This window comes from Chiloscyllium punctatum, chromosome 2 (genome assembly GCF_047496795.1).
Source record: "Chiloscyllium punctatum isolate Juve2018m chromosome 2, sChiPun1.3, whole genome shotgun sequence".
Lineage (NCBI taxonomy): Eukaryota > Metazoa > Chordata > Chondrichthyes > Orectolobiformes > Hemiscylliidae > Chiloscyllium > Chiloscyllium punctatum.
In genome coordinates this window covers 12,963,780-12,979,666 of record NC_092740.1, presented here as the reverse complement: position 1 = coordinate 12,979,666, position 15,887 = coordinate 12,963,780, and the positions used below count along the sequence as shown (strand labels likewise).

The window sequence follows — 15,887 nt, the reverse complement described above, 5'->3', positions numbered from 1 at the left end:
CCAGGGCAGGGCCTCACTGTCTGCAGCTCCACCCCCAGGGCAGGGCCTCACTGTCTGCAGCTGCATCCTGGGGCGGGGCCTCACTGTCTGCAGCTCCACCCTCAGGGCAGGGCCTCACTGTCTGCAGCTCCACCCCCAATGTGGGCAGTTCACCCCCCACAGTGGGTCTCTCTGTCTGAAGGGCTCACTGGTGGTGCCGTGCTAAGATATAGAGTCAGACAACACAGAAACAGACCCTTCAGTTCAATTTGTCCATGCTGACCAGTCATCCCAATATGTCCTAATCCCATTTGCCAGCATTTGGGTATATCCCTCTAAACCCTTGTATACATGTACCCATCCAGATGCCTTTTAAATCTTGGTACTTGTACCAGCCTCCATCACTTCCTCTGGCAGCTCATTCCATGCAAGCAGCACCCTCTTTCCCCACCCCTCCACCCCCCCCCCCCAACCAGGCAAAGTCAGTGGCTCTTCACTGCACATCATGTTATTTTTTGAGCGTAATGTCAATCTAACGGCTCAGCGAGATGAACACAAGAACCTAGGAAACACAAGCAGGAATGGATCCTACACTGCCACTCAGCTTATGGTAGATTACCTCTCTTCTTCCCTTCCAATCCCCATATTCCTTCAATTTATTCCTGTCCAAAGATTTTTCAAATTAGTTACGAGTATAGTTAAGGACTAAGCACCCAACCTCTGCAACAGAGATTGGCAACCCTCTGAAGAAATTTCTCCTCATCGTAATTTTCAGTGTCAGACTATGTACTGTGACTTTGTTTTGCAGAATGTTCTACATTCCCTGATCTGGGAAGCACACAAACTTCCCAGGATGTTTTAATGGGCTCCAGTAATACTCAGACATTTATTCTGATCACTCAGTGGCAGTCTGAGGAGTGTTATGAAGTTGAAGTTGTGTACTTAACCTTTAATAGAGAGAGAATGCTGTTCTGAACTTAGAGATTGCAAGCACCTGTGTATATGACTAGATGGCAGTCCCAGAATATACTGGAAAATTGAAGATATGTAACATTTGGCTGTGAAATGGATACCTGAGTTTTAGTTGCTGTTTTGTCAACAATTTGAATTTGCCCAATCAGCTTAAATTATGTCCCAGAATACTAAAACCCAGTGGAGTTTGAATTTATTGGTTTGATGTTGGCAAAACAATGAGACGATTGGATGTTGGGGGGTATAAAATGCGGGCATTTTGAAAATTGGTCAAAGAGCAATTGCTGTGGAGGCAAATACATGGAGAGCTTACATCCTGCTTTCCAAGAAATTAGGAAGCACTCTCTATCAAAGGTACCTTTTCATATGAAACATACTCACAGTAAAAAGAAAGATGATGATCCAGGGAGATCCCCAGCCAGAAGAAGAAAAACTCAAGACGACAGCGGCTGTGTGGTTATGAAATTACGTTTGTCATTTTAATAAGTGTTTTATTGGAACAGCATATTGTTATAGAGTTGGAGGCAGATAATAAGCAGTTAAGAGAAGGGGGGGCGCTTAGAGTTGTGAATAATTTATTTAATGTTCACTTTTAGAGTTAAAAAATAATTTGGTATTTTCTTAAGATAGTGGGGTTTGGGAATTCTCTGTCACTCATATTTTAACAGATTAAGAGATGAGGTGAACTTTCCTGAGTGGTTTAATTAACAGAAGGGTTCACCACCATGTCGTAACAGGAGCAATGTTAAGATGTTTACTATTTTAGTGTTTATATGAAGTTGAGATGTCAGTGTTTTGCCTGATTAGTATCCTCTCTTCTCCTGCCTTCCTCTTGAACACAGAGCAATGAACCCAGCTTGCAGCATTCTCTCGTGCCAACCAAAGAGCCAAATGGGGTGATAAATAACGATGTGACGAGGGGGGAAGAGAAGCAGAAGTTTGCATCTGAACCACCAATGGAAGTGGAAATTAGGAAAGAAGACCAGGCGGCAGAGATCCTGCAAGAGACGTCTTTGTGAGGCTGGATCCCTTGCGGTTATGTACTCCGTGAGTGGATGGTGCTGGGATATCCCCCGGGAGAGTGGAATAGTTGTACCAGTTTTTAACCAAGGAAAGCCCACAGCATATTAATGTAACCCATACCTCATGGATAGTTGGTAATCTCGTCGTGTCGTGGTTAGCCTTTACTACAGTTGGGAGCAGAGATGGACTAGGTGACTCATTAATGGGAAGCAGGTGGCCAGAGAAAGGGGGTGAAATGACCTTAGCTAACTAATTACTATTTACCGAGATAAATGTCCGGTTGACAGGCAGTGCAATGGCAACCACTGGATTCTACCCAGATAGGCAAATGTTGACTGCAGCCTGTATGTTGATGCACTGTTGTTTTCTGATTGGAACTTGCTTATTTTTCACTGGTCAGCCATTTCTCAGGAGTTACTTTAAATCTGGCAATCGAGTGAATTCTGGTTTAGACTGGAGGTCTGGGTTAGCAGAGGAGTGACAGGGACAGATCCGAATTTTAAATTCCTCAGGTATTGAGTCTGCGCATTGTGTGAATTTTTGTTTTTGGAGAGAAAGTAGAGTTAACATTTACCCCCCCCCCCCCCCCACATAACATTAACTCTGCTTTCCCTCCACAGATGCTGCCAAAACTGCTGTGTGTTTTCCCAGTAATTTCTGATTTCCACATCTGCAGTTCTTTGGATTTAAAAAAAATTGTATTTCGTGGTTTTTCAGAGATAAGATGCACTAATAACTGGTTTGTACGGTGACTGGTAGATGCTGTCCAGCTTCTGCTGGCAGAGACTCTGCTCTTGTGGTTCTGAAAACTTGAAGGTCTGATCTCGCTGCTTCTTGTTATCCCTTTAACCCAATCAAGAGACCACTACCCCACCCTGTCCCAGAGATTTTTGTTATTGCTGCTCTGTAATCCGTTGAGATGAGATGCACAAGTGCAGGGTGGTACGGTGGCTCAGTGGTTAGCACTGCTGCCTCATGGCGCCAAAGACCCATGTTCGATTCCAGCCTCTGGCGACAGTCTGTGTGGAGTTTGCACATTCTCCCTATGTCTGTTTGGATTTCCTCCGGGTGCACCAGTTTCCTCCCACAATCCAATGAAGTACAGGTGAATTGGCCATGCTAAAATTGCCCATAGTGTTAGGTGCTTTAGTAAATGTAAGGTAGGGGAATGGGTCTGGGTGGGTTACTGTTTGGATGGTTGGTGTGGACTTGTTGGGCCGAAGGGCCTGTTTCCATACTGTAGGGAATCTAATCTAATCTACAGCCTCACTGAGTGAAGATTGCCACCTCTCCCTCCTTGTCCCAATTATCACTGCCCACCTGACTTCCTGTCCTGTATTTGCTGATACACGTGGATTTGAGACTCTGTGAAATCTGCTGACTCCTTTCAGTTTCCAGTGCATCGAATCCAGTGCTCCCACTCATTCCAAATACTTTTTATTCATTAGATGTCAACCTAGCCTTGGTTACACTCGTGGCTCAAGTTATTTTATTCATGCATTCAATGTGAGCATCACTGACTAGCCCAATATTTATTGCCCATCCCTCATTGTCCAGAGGGCAGCTAAGACTCACCCATGTGTCTGGAGTCGCATGTAGGCCAACCTGGGTAAGTACAGCAGATCTCCCTCCCTAAAGTGTAACAGATGAGTTTTTATGACAACTGTCATAAATTGACAGTGGTCATTGTTAGAATCCTAATTTCAGGTTTTTTTTTAAATTCAAGTCCATTATCTGCAACGCGATCAGATGCCTAAACCATTGCTTGATATCTGGGTTACTAGTCCAATGGCAACACTACCAGGGATCCAAACACAGAATCCAGGCTGATGTTTCTGCTGAGGGGCTGCTGCATTGTCAAATGTGCCACCGTTCATATGGCACTTTGGAACAAAGGCCCCCCTCAGGTGGATCTGAAAGACCTTGTCTAATCCATCTTGAAGAAGAACAGGCTGCTCTCTGATTTCCTGTGGCCAGTATTTGGTGGAGCAGATTTGAGGGGCTGAATGGCCTTCTTTTTTTTTGTGATGTTTATCACACATCTAGCCAGATGATGACAGCAAAAATAAAGAGAGAGTATTGGGAAAGTACACAGCAGGCAACATCTGTGTCGAGATGAATAGAATAGTTAATATTTCACTCCCCTCCCCTCCCAGCCGATCCTGTCAGATACATCGGTCCCACATGGTAATTATGCCTACCAAGACAGAAAACATCAAGAACATCAAAAGTCATTTTCAGAAACTAACCTGCTTTCAGGCACCTTATGTGATTAGAGACTCTTCTTGTGTAGGTAAATGGTCTCAGAATCCCAGGTCATGTAGAAAATGTTTAATGGACTCTCACAATTACAACTATGGAGGATGCACAGAACGTTCAAGGTTAATGTAATCTCACTTTTATTTCTTCATTTACTTGTTTTTAAATCGAGACAGTACTGTCCTTTTGACATTCTGATACACTAAAGTTCTGGGAATGGCTTACTAGAATCTAGTGGGCACCCTCACTACACCAGTCTTCCCTCGACATTGGGCCTCCATTATAATATTGGCCTCTGAGTTGAATCCTGGATTATACCTGTCATCACATACGTTGTGAGTTCCTGACTCTCCTGCACATTTGTACAGTTCAGTCTCCATCGTCTATTTAAGCACAAGGTGAAATTCTATGAAAGATAAACAAAACACTATAAATGACAGACTGAACTCTCACCTTTCGTCCTCTAGTGATCATTCTGAATTTTCACCTTGTTAAAAATTACATTTGCTTCCCATGTGAACTTTTTTTTTTAAAAAGGTTATTGCAGATTTGTCAAGCTTGTTTCATCCTTAAACATGCTCACGCTTGTGTTTGCTTTTGGTACCATCTATAATCCAAGAAAAAGGAGTTCAAATCCTACCATGACCATCTGAAAACTTGAAAATGGAAATGAGGCAATAAAAGGCTTATGTTAATAAAAACAGTCATGGAGCTGTTTGATTGTCCTAAAACACAATTGACAACGGTTACATGGTTGCCAGTAGACTGACTACTTTTAATTAGGAATGTATGGAATTCCGATTTCACCAACTGCCATGGCAGGATTTGAACCCATGCCCCCATTGCCAGTCCACGCCACCTCCTTTTATTTTAAAGCACTGAATCCCGCACTCCGACTCGCTGTAACCTTTTAGCTGTTTAATCCTTGGCCCTTTTGTGCTTGCCCAGCATCACCAGCTCAACTCTGAAACCAGAGGGACATTTAAAACTGACAGACCCATAGCCATTACTCATCAGTGATGAGTAACTCTGAACACATTGCTGGACTGTGTTTGAACCAGCTGTACCCTAGATAGAACTGATTCTCGCAAGGTACAGTTAGTTTAATTTTAATTTATGATATGCTTAAATTGTCAGTTTTCTGCAACTTTTAGAATGATATCTGTAAACAAGATTTTTTTTTATTCTGTGCTAATTTTACAATCTGTCTTTCAAAGAAACCTTATTGAATTTTTTGAAGTAATGGGGTTCATTAGTTTGAGCTAACAGTATGTGCATTGTGTATGAATGTGTCGTAGAAATGTTTAATTTTTTAATATTGACTTATAGATGTCATATTGCAGTGCACACTGCATGTTATACTGTGGAAGTGCAAAGATGCCACTGTGTTGTGGGCACTCTCACAGTGTATACCATCGTGCATGTGTTCTGCCTTGTGTGTGCACAAAATAGATTGTAATGTCTGTTTTAGCTCCAAGTATTTTGTTTGGTCTAACCAAGTTGTTGAAACTTAGGTATGTACTTTGAGCAGGTACAAAGTACACTGTACAGTGAGGCACAGCAAAGTTCATGTGCTTGTGCCCCATAAAGTACTTCATATCCTGCGTGTTTATGCTCAAAGCGTACTGTTTGGTCTAACCATGTTGTGAAACTTAGTCAATATGATGTTTTATGATTCTGTGCTGCAAGCACTAACATTTGGTGCATTTTACTTCACGTTGTGCTGTGCGATTGGGCAACCTTTTGCAATCAAAACATGTTTAGTGTATAGTTGATTATCGTACGATTGCAATAATGATTTGTTTATGCACCATGCCACAATCAGCGTGGTATCTGGGCTGGCTCCAGAGAGAACAGAAATTACTATGAAAGCTGCTGAAACAGAACAGTAGTCCAGTGATTATGTTACTGCACTCGTAATCCAGAAACCAGAGCTAATGATTCCGAGATTCTATCTCATTGCTGTAGCTGATGAATTTAACTTCAGTTAAAAGTAAACCTGGAATGTAAAGCTTGTCTCAGTAGTAATGATGACCAAACCAGATTGCTGTTAAAATCTGTCTGATTCACTAATGTCCTTTATGGAATGAGCTGTGCCTTCATTATCAGGTCTGACCTGTATGTGACTCGATATTGACGTAGTTGACTCTTAACTGCCCTCTGAACTGACCCAGCAAACTATTCCATAATGTCACACTGCTGCCAGTGGTTTAACAGACCACTGACTAACTTAGCAAAGCTATGCCAGTTTCTGAATGGTAGCCATACGTAGTCATTTTGGGTCTATAGTAATCTGAATCTATCTGTTACAATGTCTGTGTGTATTGTCCTGATAAAAAGAGTTGCTGTCCAGTCTCATTGCCATTGGTGCTACCTATACCAAGCCACTGGAATCAAAGAATCCTAAACACAAGAAGTGTTTTGATCATTGTGCTTGTGCTAGCTTTCGAAGCATTTAGTTAATAAACTTCACTCCTCCTGTAATAGTTCCCCTAAATATTGATCCAGGTTTTGTTTTTGAAAGTTACTCGCATCTTCTAGATCATAACAAATAAATAGTTCTTCTCTGGTTCTTTTGCCATTTGTTTATGTTTTGGTTCTTGACTCTCCTGCAGGCAAACAAATTATTCCTGTTATACTTTCAAAACGCCTCACAATATTGAGCACTCTGTTAAATCTTGCTACATGGTTCTCTGCTCTGAGGAGAACAGCCTCAGCTTCCACAGTCTTTGCATAGATTAATTCAAAATCAACAGGAGGAGTCTTTATTAGGCTCTTGGAGTGAAGACTTCATATATTTCTGAAGCTATATCCTTATGACTGGGAACCATCATTTTTGATTTTTCCAGTTGGCACTCCCATTCCACGTCTGCATTAATGTTCATTGGCCAAAGTCAGAAGTGAGGGTGTTCACTGAGCATATTCAGCACCACTTGGTATACCTCAAATACTGAAGTGGTCGATGCAGCAAGACCTAGACCATATTCGTACATGGGCTGATGGATAGTAATTAACATTCACACCACATAAATGCCCAGGCAGTGACCATCTTCAGTATGTGTGTCTAAACCTCTCCCACTGACATTCAACAGCATTACTGTTTATGCCCTATCTACAAACTAGGATCTGTAACTGTAAGAGCATGTCAGAAACTGGGAAATTTGCACTGATTTCCCAAAGCCTGTCCATATGAGTGTGATGAATACTCTTTCTCTTGCCTAGATGAGTGAAGCTTCAACAGCACTCAAGCTTCATCCAGGATAAAGCAGCCGCATGATTGGCACCCCATCTCCTCCTCTAAACATTCACTGTCTCTCTGGTCAGTTAAGAGTGGCAGCAGTGTGTACCATCAATAGCTGGCACTGCAGTAAGAGAGTGATGCCTTTCTGACATCACCTGCCAAACACAAAACTTTTACCACCTAGAAAAAGATCAGCATCCTTCTCAAGCAATTCTTTATTGCTTATTAATACTGCACCAGCATTTGTCACCATCCCTTTTGCCTGTGAGAGCAGTGGAGAGCAACCATGTTGCTGAGGGTTAGGAGTTACTTAGGCCAGACCAGTTGTCTTTTCTTAAAGGACCTCTTGTGAACCAGCTGGGTTTTTGGGCCCCTGAGTACCAGTCTCCTGTTGATCTAATCCAGGATTTTATTTCTTTTTGCCTGTTTTTCTAACCAACCTGTTCAGAGATGTTGTTACACGCCTGTGGAGTCGGTGAGATTTGAACCCAAATCTCTTGGTCTGGGGGGAAGGACTCTACCTCTGCACTACAAGAGGGCCTCCATTCTAAGTTTTTAATGGACTGAGCTTAATTAAATCTCATCAGCTGTTGCAGTGAAATTTGAACTCGTGTCTCCAGTGAGTTAACCTGGGCCTCTGGATTACTCGTTAAGTGACCTGTACACTAACCTTGTGATGGACAATAAATGCTGGTTTTGCCACTGAAATCATATCCCATGAGCCAAACAAAATTCAAGTTTGCAAGTGAGGTTTTGCAAGAACACCAGTGATTTCACGTGTTTTGATTCACTTCAAACTATAAATATGGCCCATGTTCCCTCAGTTTTAAAACAGCTCAATCAGATTATTTTTTATCAGTGTGGATGCCAAGAGACTGTTTCTTCTGCTGGTGAAATCGAGAGCATGGGGAGGCAGTCTTAGAGCTGTCGGGATGGGGGAGTGAATCAAGAATTGTCTTTTCATTCACAGCCAGTGAAATTATCCGAACTCACTTCTCCCAGAAGACTGTGGATCAATTGGGGTTTCCCAAATTACGATAAACGTTTTGTTGGACATGTTTTGACCCTGTTCATATCTCAGCAGCTCTGGGACAGTACCTGTGTGTTTTAGTTTTGATGTTGGTCACTGTGGGCAACTCTTTCGGTGTTGCTATCCCTGATAGACAAACTTTGAGACATCTTTCTGATGGAATGTACCCTGAGGAACTTGTGTGTGTGTTTCCGGGTTGAGTTTCCTCTTAGCAGTGGGTTCACTTAAATCAGCTACTTTTTAAACATTGTATTAAAATGTCCCTTGTATTTGGTGAGTTATTTTATACCCCTTGTATGTCATTTTATTGTATGGCAGCTTCCCCTCTGGGATCTCTAAGTCATAGTGTTGTAGAGATGTGCAGCACAGAAACAGACCCTTCGGTCCAACTCATCCATGCCAACGAGATACCCCAACCTAATCTAGTCCCACTTGCCAGTACCTGACCCATATCCCTCCAAACTCTTCCTATTCATATATCCATCCAGATGCCTTTTAAATGTTGCAATTGTAATAGCCTCCACCACTTCCTCTGGCAGCTCATTCCCTACATGCACCACTGTCTGTGTGAAAAAGTTGGCCCTGAGGTCTCTTTTATATCTTTCCCCTCTCTCCCTAAACTGATGCCCTCTAGTTCTGGGCTCCCCCCCCCCCCCCAAGGGAAAAAACTTTGTCTACTTATCCTATCCATGCCCCTCATGATTTTATAAACCTCTATAAGGTCACCCCCTCAGCCTCTGATGCTCCAGCCTGTTCAGCCTCTCCCTGTAGCTCAAATCCTCCAACCCTGGCAATATCCTTGTAAATCTTTTCTGAACCCTTTCAAGTTTCGCAACATCTTTCCGATAGAAAGGAGACCAGAATTCCAATATTCCACGCAATATTCCAGAAGTGGCCTAACCAATGTCCTGTACAGCCGCAACCTGACCTCCCAACTCCTGTACTCAATACTCTGACCAATAAAGGAAAGCATACCAAACGCCGCCTTCACTATCCTATCTACTTTCAAGGAGCTATGAACTTGCACTCCAAGGTCTCTTTGTTCAGCAACACTCCCTAGGATCTTACCAATAAGTGTATAAGTCCTGCTAAGATTTGCTTTCCCAAAATGCAGCACCTTGCATTTGAATTAAACTCCATCGGATGCTCCTCAAGATCATGAATGGTCTTTTCCTAGGTAAATTGTTTTCACACACCATATTGAGTTGTGAAATGATGCATTGTAAAGCATAGCTGTGTGGTTTATTTGGTATTTGTTGGTGGAGAACAGCCAAGGTGACAGAGGATCAAAAACGGCTCTGTTTTGGGCTCATTAAAAGTATATGAGACTGAAGTTGGTCCGTCGTCCCATCTGCTAACTATGGGAAGTTAGCCATCCCAGAAGGACTGGGTGAGGCAAATAGAGGTAGGTCAGGCAGTATTTGCTCCTGATTGGAGAAAATTGTCAAGGCCACATCTTTAGACTAGAATACACTTAATAAAAGTGAGCAACAGTAAATATTACACTAGCATTCACACTAATCTCAGTGTATGTGTAAACATATGTGAGTGTATATGTAAGGACATTTCTAGATTCACTGTGAATCTGTTTAAGTGCTGTATGTTTTAGCTGTAAGGCAAACACAAAGCAATTCTCTTACTATGCTAGGAGTAATGTCACTGGCAAGGCAACATTTACTGCCTGTCTCTAAATGTCCTTTTGCTTGATTTGCTGCTTTAACTAAAAAGCTGATTAATGACACTCTCAGTGGCCTTTGGGATGATGAGAGTTTTGATCTAAGATAGCATAAGAAGGTGAAAGTCATGAGAAATCTATCACCCACTCTCTCCCTGGAGAAGGTAGTGCTGAGCTGTCTTCTTGAACAGCTGCTGTCCATGTGGTACTGGAACACTTACCTTGCTGTTATGAAGGAAGTTCCAGGATTTTGACCCAGTGACAATAAAGTGATGTAGTTACCAGTCAGGGCGTTATTAGACTTGGAGGCGAATTTGCCCTTGTCCTTGTAGTGAAAGTTGTGGTTTTGGAAGGTACAATTGCAGCCTGCGGCAGTTTGCTGCAGTGCATCTTGTAGGTGGTACATAGTGCACAGTGTGCATTGCATATGGTCAATTCTACAACTACAGCTGTAAGAGCAAGGATATCGGCTCAGGCTTAGAGGGCTGAAGGACCTGTTAATTTTCTTTGTTTTTTGATATTCCTTTCTCCCTGACCCTGTTAGACTGCGGAAACTCTTGTCTCTGTCCACAAATACTGTCCTGGTTAGTTCCTACTTTTTCTGTTCACTTTAGGGTTTTTCAGTGTCTGCAGAATCTGGTAGTTTGTTTCAGTTGTATTGTGTGTTTAATGTCTGTAACTGGTTATGTCTGTAACCTGAACCAATGGGGGAGCCAGCGCAGCTATGTCCAGTATCATAGAACATAGAAGAATACAGCACAGTACAGGCCCTTTGGCCCTCGATGTTGTGCCGATCCAAGCCCACCTAACCGACACTAGCCCACTATCCTCCATATGCCTATCCAATGCCCGTTTAAATGCCCATAAAGAGGCAGTCTACCACTGCTTCTGGCAGGGCATTTCATGAACTCACAACTCGCTGAGTAAAGAACCTACCCCTAACATCTGTCCTACACCTACCACCCCTTAATTTAAAGCTATGCCCCCTCGTAATAGCTGACTCCATACGTGGAAAAAGGTTCTCATGGTCAACCCTATCTAAACCCCTAATCATCTTGTACACCTCTATCAAGTCACCCCTCAACCTTCTTTTCTCCAATGAAAACAGCCCCAAGTGCCTCAGCCTTTCCTCATACGATCTTCCTACCATACCAGGCAAAATCCTGGTAAACCTCCTCTGCACCCGTTCCAGTGCCTCCACATCCTTCCTATAGTATGGCGACCAAAACTGCACACGATACTCCAGATGCGGCCGCACCAGAGTCTTATACAACTGCAACATGACCTCAGGACTCTGGAACTCAATTCCTCTATCAATAAAAGCCAGTACGCCATATGCCTTCTTCACCGCACTATTTACCTGGGTGGCAACTTTCAGAGATCTGTGTACATGGACACCAAGATCCCTCTGCTCATCCACACTACCAAGTATCCGACCATTAGCCCAGTACCCCATCTTTTTGTTACTCTTACCAAAGTAAATCACTTCACACTTAACTACATTGAACTCCATTTGCCACCTTTCTGCCCAGCTCTGCAGCTTATCTATATCCCGCTGTAGCCTGCCACATCCTTCCTCACTGTTAACAACTCCACCGACTTTCGTATCATCCACAAATTTGCTCACCCAACCTTCTAGCCCCTCCTCCTGGTCATTTATAAAAATGACAAACAGCAATGGTCCCAAAACAGATCCTGGCGGAACACCGCTAGTAACTGCACTCCAAGATGAACCTTTACCATCAACTACTACCCTCTGTCTTCTTCCAGCCAGCCAATTCCTAATCCAAACCTCCAACTCACCCTCAATGCCATACCTCCGTATTTTTTGCAGTAGCCTACCATGGGGAACCTTATCAAACGCCTTACTAAATCCATATACACCACATCTACCGCTTTACCCTCGCCACCTCCTTAATCACCTTCTCAAAGAATTCAATAAGGTTTGTGAGGCACGACCTGCCCTTCACAAAACCATGCTGACTATCCTTGATCACATTATTCCTATCCAGATGTTCATAAATCCTATCCCTTACAATTCTCTCTAAGACTTTGCCCACAACAGAAGTGAGACTCACCGGCCTATAGTTACTAGGGTTATCCCTACTCCCCTTCTTGAACAAGGGAACCACATTTGCTATCCTCCAGTCTTCTGGCACTATTCCTGTAGACAACGAGGACATAAAAATCAAGGCCAATGGCTCTGCAATCTTCTCCCTTGCTTCCCAGAGAATCCTAGGATAAATGCCATCAGGCCCAGGGGACTTATCTATTTTCACCCTTTCCAGAATTTCCAACACCTCTTCCCTACATACCTCAAAGCCATCCATTCTAATTAATTGTGACTCAATATTCACATCGGCAACAATGTCCTGTTCCTGAGTGAATACTGACGAAAAGTATTCATTCAGTGTCTCCCCAATCTCTTCAGCCTCCACGCGTAACTTCCCACTACCATCCTTAACTGGACCTATTCCTACCCTAGTCATTCTTTTATTCCTGACATACCTATAGAAAACCTTTGGGTTTTCCCTAATCCTACCAACCAAGGACTTTTCATGTCCCCTCCTTGCTGCTCTTAGCTCTGTCTTTAGATCCTTCCTGGCTACCTTATAACTCTCAATCGCCCCAATTGAACCTTCACGCCTCATCTTTACATAGGCCGCCCTCTTCCATTTAACAAGTGATTCCAATTCCTTTTTAAACCACGGTTCCCTCACACGACCCTTTCCTCCCTGCCTGACAGGTGCATACTTATCAAGGACATTCAATAGTTGCTCCTTGAACAAGCTCCACATATCAATTGCACCCTTCCCTTGAAGCCTACTTTTCCAAGCCACGCATCCTAAGTCATGCCCTCACCGCGTCATAACTTCCCTGCCCCCAGCTATAACTCTTGCCTTGCAGTGCACACTTATCCCTCTCCATCACTACAGTAAAAGTCACCGAATTGTGGTCACTGTCCCCAAAGTGCTCCCCTACCTCCAATTCTAACACCTGGCCTGGTTCGTTACCCAGAACCAAATCCAGTATGGCCTCACCTCTTGTTGGCCTGTCTACATATTGTGTCAGGAAACCATCCTGCACACATTGGACAAACACCGACCCATCTAACGTACTTGAGCTATAGCTTTCCCAGTCAATATCTGGAAAGTTAAAGTCCCCCATAACAACCACCCTATTACTTTCACTCTTCTCCTGAATCATCCTCGCAATCCTTTCTTCTATGTCTCTAGGACTATTAGGAGGCTTGTAGAAAACTCCTAACAGGGTGACCTCACCTTTCCTATTCCTAACCTCAGCCCCAACTACCTCAGATGGTGAGTCTTCATCCATCATCCTTTCCACCGCTGTAATACTATCTTTGACAAGCAATGCCACACCTCCCCCTCTTTTACCCCCACCTCTGCTGACTCTACTAAAACATTTAAACCCTGGAACCTGCAACAGCCAATCCTAGCCGCAGTGAGTGCTGTTGGAATCAGAGACCAGTGATGCTCAGGGCAAGGCTCTCCCTGCCACTGGGGTTGGGCTGTGTGTTAAGGTTAACTGTGGAACCTCGACAATGAGCTAACCTTTGCACATCTTCAAAATTATTTATTTGTGGGATGAGGGCATCGCTGGCCAAGCTTCCTTCCCTAAAGGACATGAGTGACCCAGATAGGTTTTCCCACGATCAACGATAGATTAACGTCATCATTAGACTCTTACTTCCAGGTTTTACTGTGCTCAAATGATACCATCTGCCGGGATTCAAACCCGGGTTCCCTGAACATTACCTGGGTCTTTGGATTAACGATCTAGTGGTAGTACCACAAGGCCATTGCCTCCCCGATACTTTTCGGAACCTAGAAAGTTACCAAAGGGACATTGGAGAGCAGAAGGAAAGAAAGTTAGGCATCAAAAGGAAAGCTTAAACCGGAAGGTTTCCAATTGCAATTGAACCCCTTTTGTCAGTCGTCCATGTGTAAAGACTTGGAGTCAGGGGAGTATTGATGACTTTCAATACTGGTTGAATAAACTTTTCTGAGGTATTGCACAATGTCCTTATTCCCCACCTTTACCCTCCCGCCATTAGTCACAGAACTGCCTATAGCAAGACAGGATCCAGTCAGGAACCAAATAGATCCTCCTGTACCTGATTTGGGTGCGTTGTGATTGTCAAACAGCTTTTTCCCTCTCAATCTTGATATGCATGTAATTAGTGCTAAGTGCTAATCAGAAATATGAATAATTTTTCCAGTGGCCTAATAGGTGTTCTCCTAAGTTTGCTCAAGCAGCATTCTGAAGATTAAACACTTGGAGAATCTTATCTCCAGATGTAATGTTTCAAAGAGTTTGTGTTTAAATAGAGTTTTCACATCCTCAGGATGTCCCATGTGCACCTTGTGATCACAAAGAGTTAGTTTCTATCAAAAGTGTTTTCACTTGGAATAGGGGCACAACAAGGTTTCTCAAACTGCCGTGTTGGACGTACCGACATTCCAATGAGCTATTGAACCGAGGCCCAGGCTGCTGCTCAGTTGAAAATAAAGGAGCCCCGGCAGTATTTCAGAGACAATCATGGATTTTCTTCCCAGTCGTCTTGACAATATTTATCTCTGAATCAATATCACAAAAATAGATGACCTGGTCATCATTGCGTTGTTGTTGTGGGATCTTTAGTGTGCAAATTGGTTGTTGCATTTCCCCTCACCTCAGTGACTGCTCTTCAAGAAGCAGAGATTAATTGTAAAGCACTTTGGGATGTCCAGGGATAACAAAAGTCATTATCGATATCCTGAATAAAGTGGCATGGCTCAGCCAGCGATTAGACTGCCCCTTCATCCAGACTTTGGTGGGGTGGGTCAGAGGCCGAAGGGAAATCGGTGCGAAAGGTTTTAAACTTTAAATCTGGATCCTTCTGATTTTTTTGAAAGTGGCCTTGGGATTTTTGATTTCTGTTATGCATTGTCCAGTGATACCCGAGGAAGATGGTTCTCTCAAAACAGTTGCTGTTAGAATTATGTCTAATATATTTGGTCCAACATTACGCAATTGTATAATTTAGTCACAATTTCTACTGCACTGCTGTATGTCATGTTGTGAAATTTTCAGTGTAAATTATTGGTCTGGTCCCAATGAGTGTACTGATGAGAAACATATCACATTTTGATTATTGGTTCAAAAATATGCCTTAATATAAAATGAAATTATTACCATTTCATTGTCTGCACCAAGAAAAAATTAAAAGATTATAATTGGAGAATGTGTCAATCTTCTATATGCTGTTTCTGGGGCTTAGTGTTTTGTTTTTAATGCCTACCTATGTAATTATTTCAGTCAGCCAGTTTAGACATGTTATGACACACCTATGGGGTAATTATCAATGTAGTTAGACAGAACCTAACTCCTCTGGTAAAAGAGGGAGATTATGACATAATCGTAATGTAACTGAATTTGTAATCCAAAGGTTTAAGGCTGGTTTAAGTCTCATCACAGCAACTGGTGGTAGTTAAATTCAATGAAGAACCTGGATTATAAAGCTAACCACATCAATAGACTCTAAATCTTCATGGCGTGAAAATGTTTGTCACACGTGTTTGTCTCATATTTTTGTCACATATTGTTTTTGCCAAATATTTTATATCTGAACCTTCTTGTTCTCAATCCATTCACAAATAGAAATAGTTTCTGCTCTGTCTAGGTGTCTACTGTGATTTTGAACG

At 42.8% G+C, this 15,887-nt stretch overlaps 1 protein-coding gene across 10 annotated transcripts in view; it reads left to right on the top strand.

Annotated features, from left to right (window-relative positions):
* The window catches only part of slc5a6a (solute carrier family 5 member 6a), a 64,861-nt gene extending 49,434 nt beyond the window's left edge, over nt 1-15,427 (top strand). For all 10 annotated transcript variants that reach the window (XM_072593650.1, XM_072593660.1, XM_072593640.1 and 7 more), the window contains exon 16: nt 1,794-15,427. In XM_072593650.1, coding sequence (XP_072449751.1) covers nt 1,794-1,970 — 177 coding nt within the window. In that variant the 3' untranslated portion in view covers nt 1,971-15,427. The remainder of the gene's footprint in view (nt 1-1,793) is intronic.
* Nucleotides 15,428-15,887: the final 460 nt, after the last annotated feature.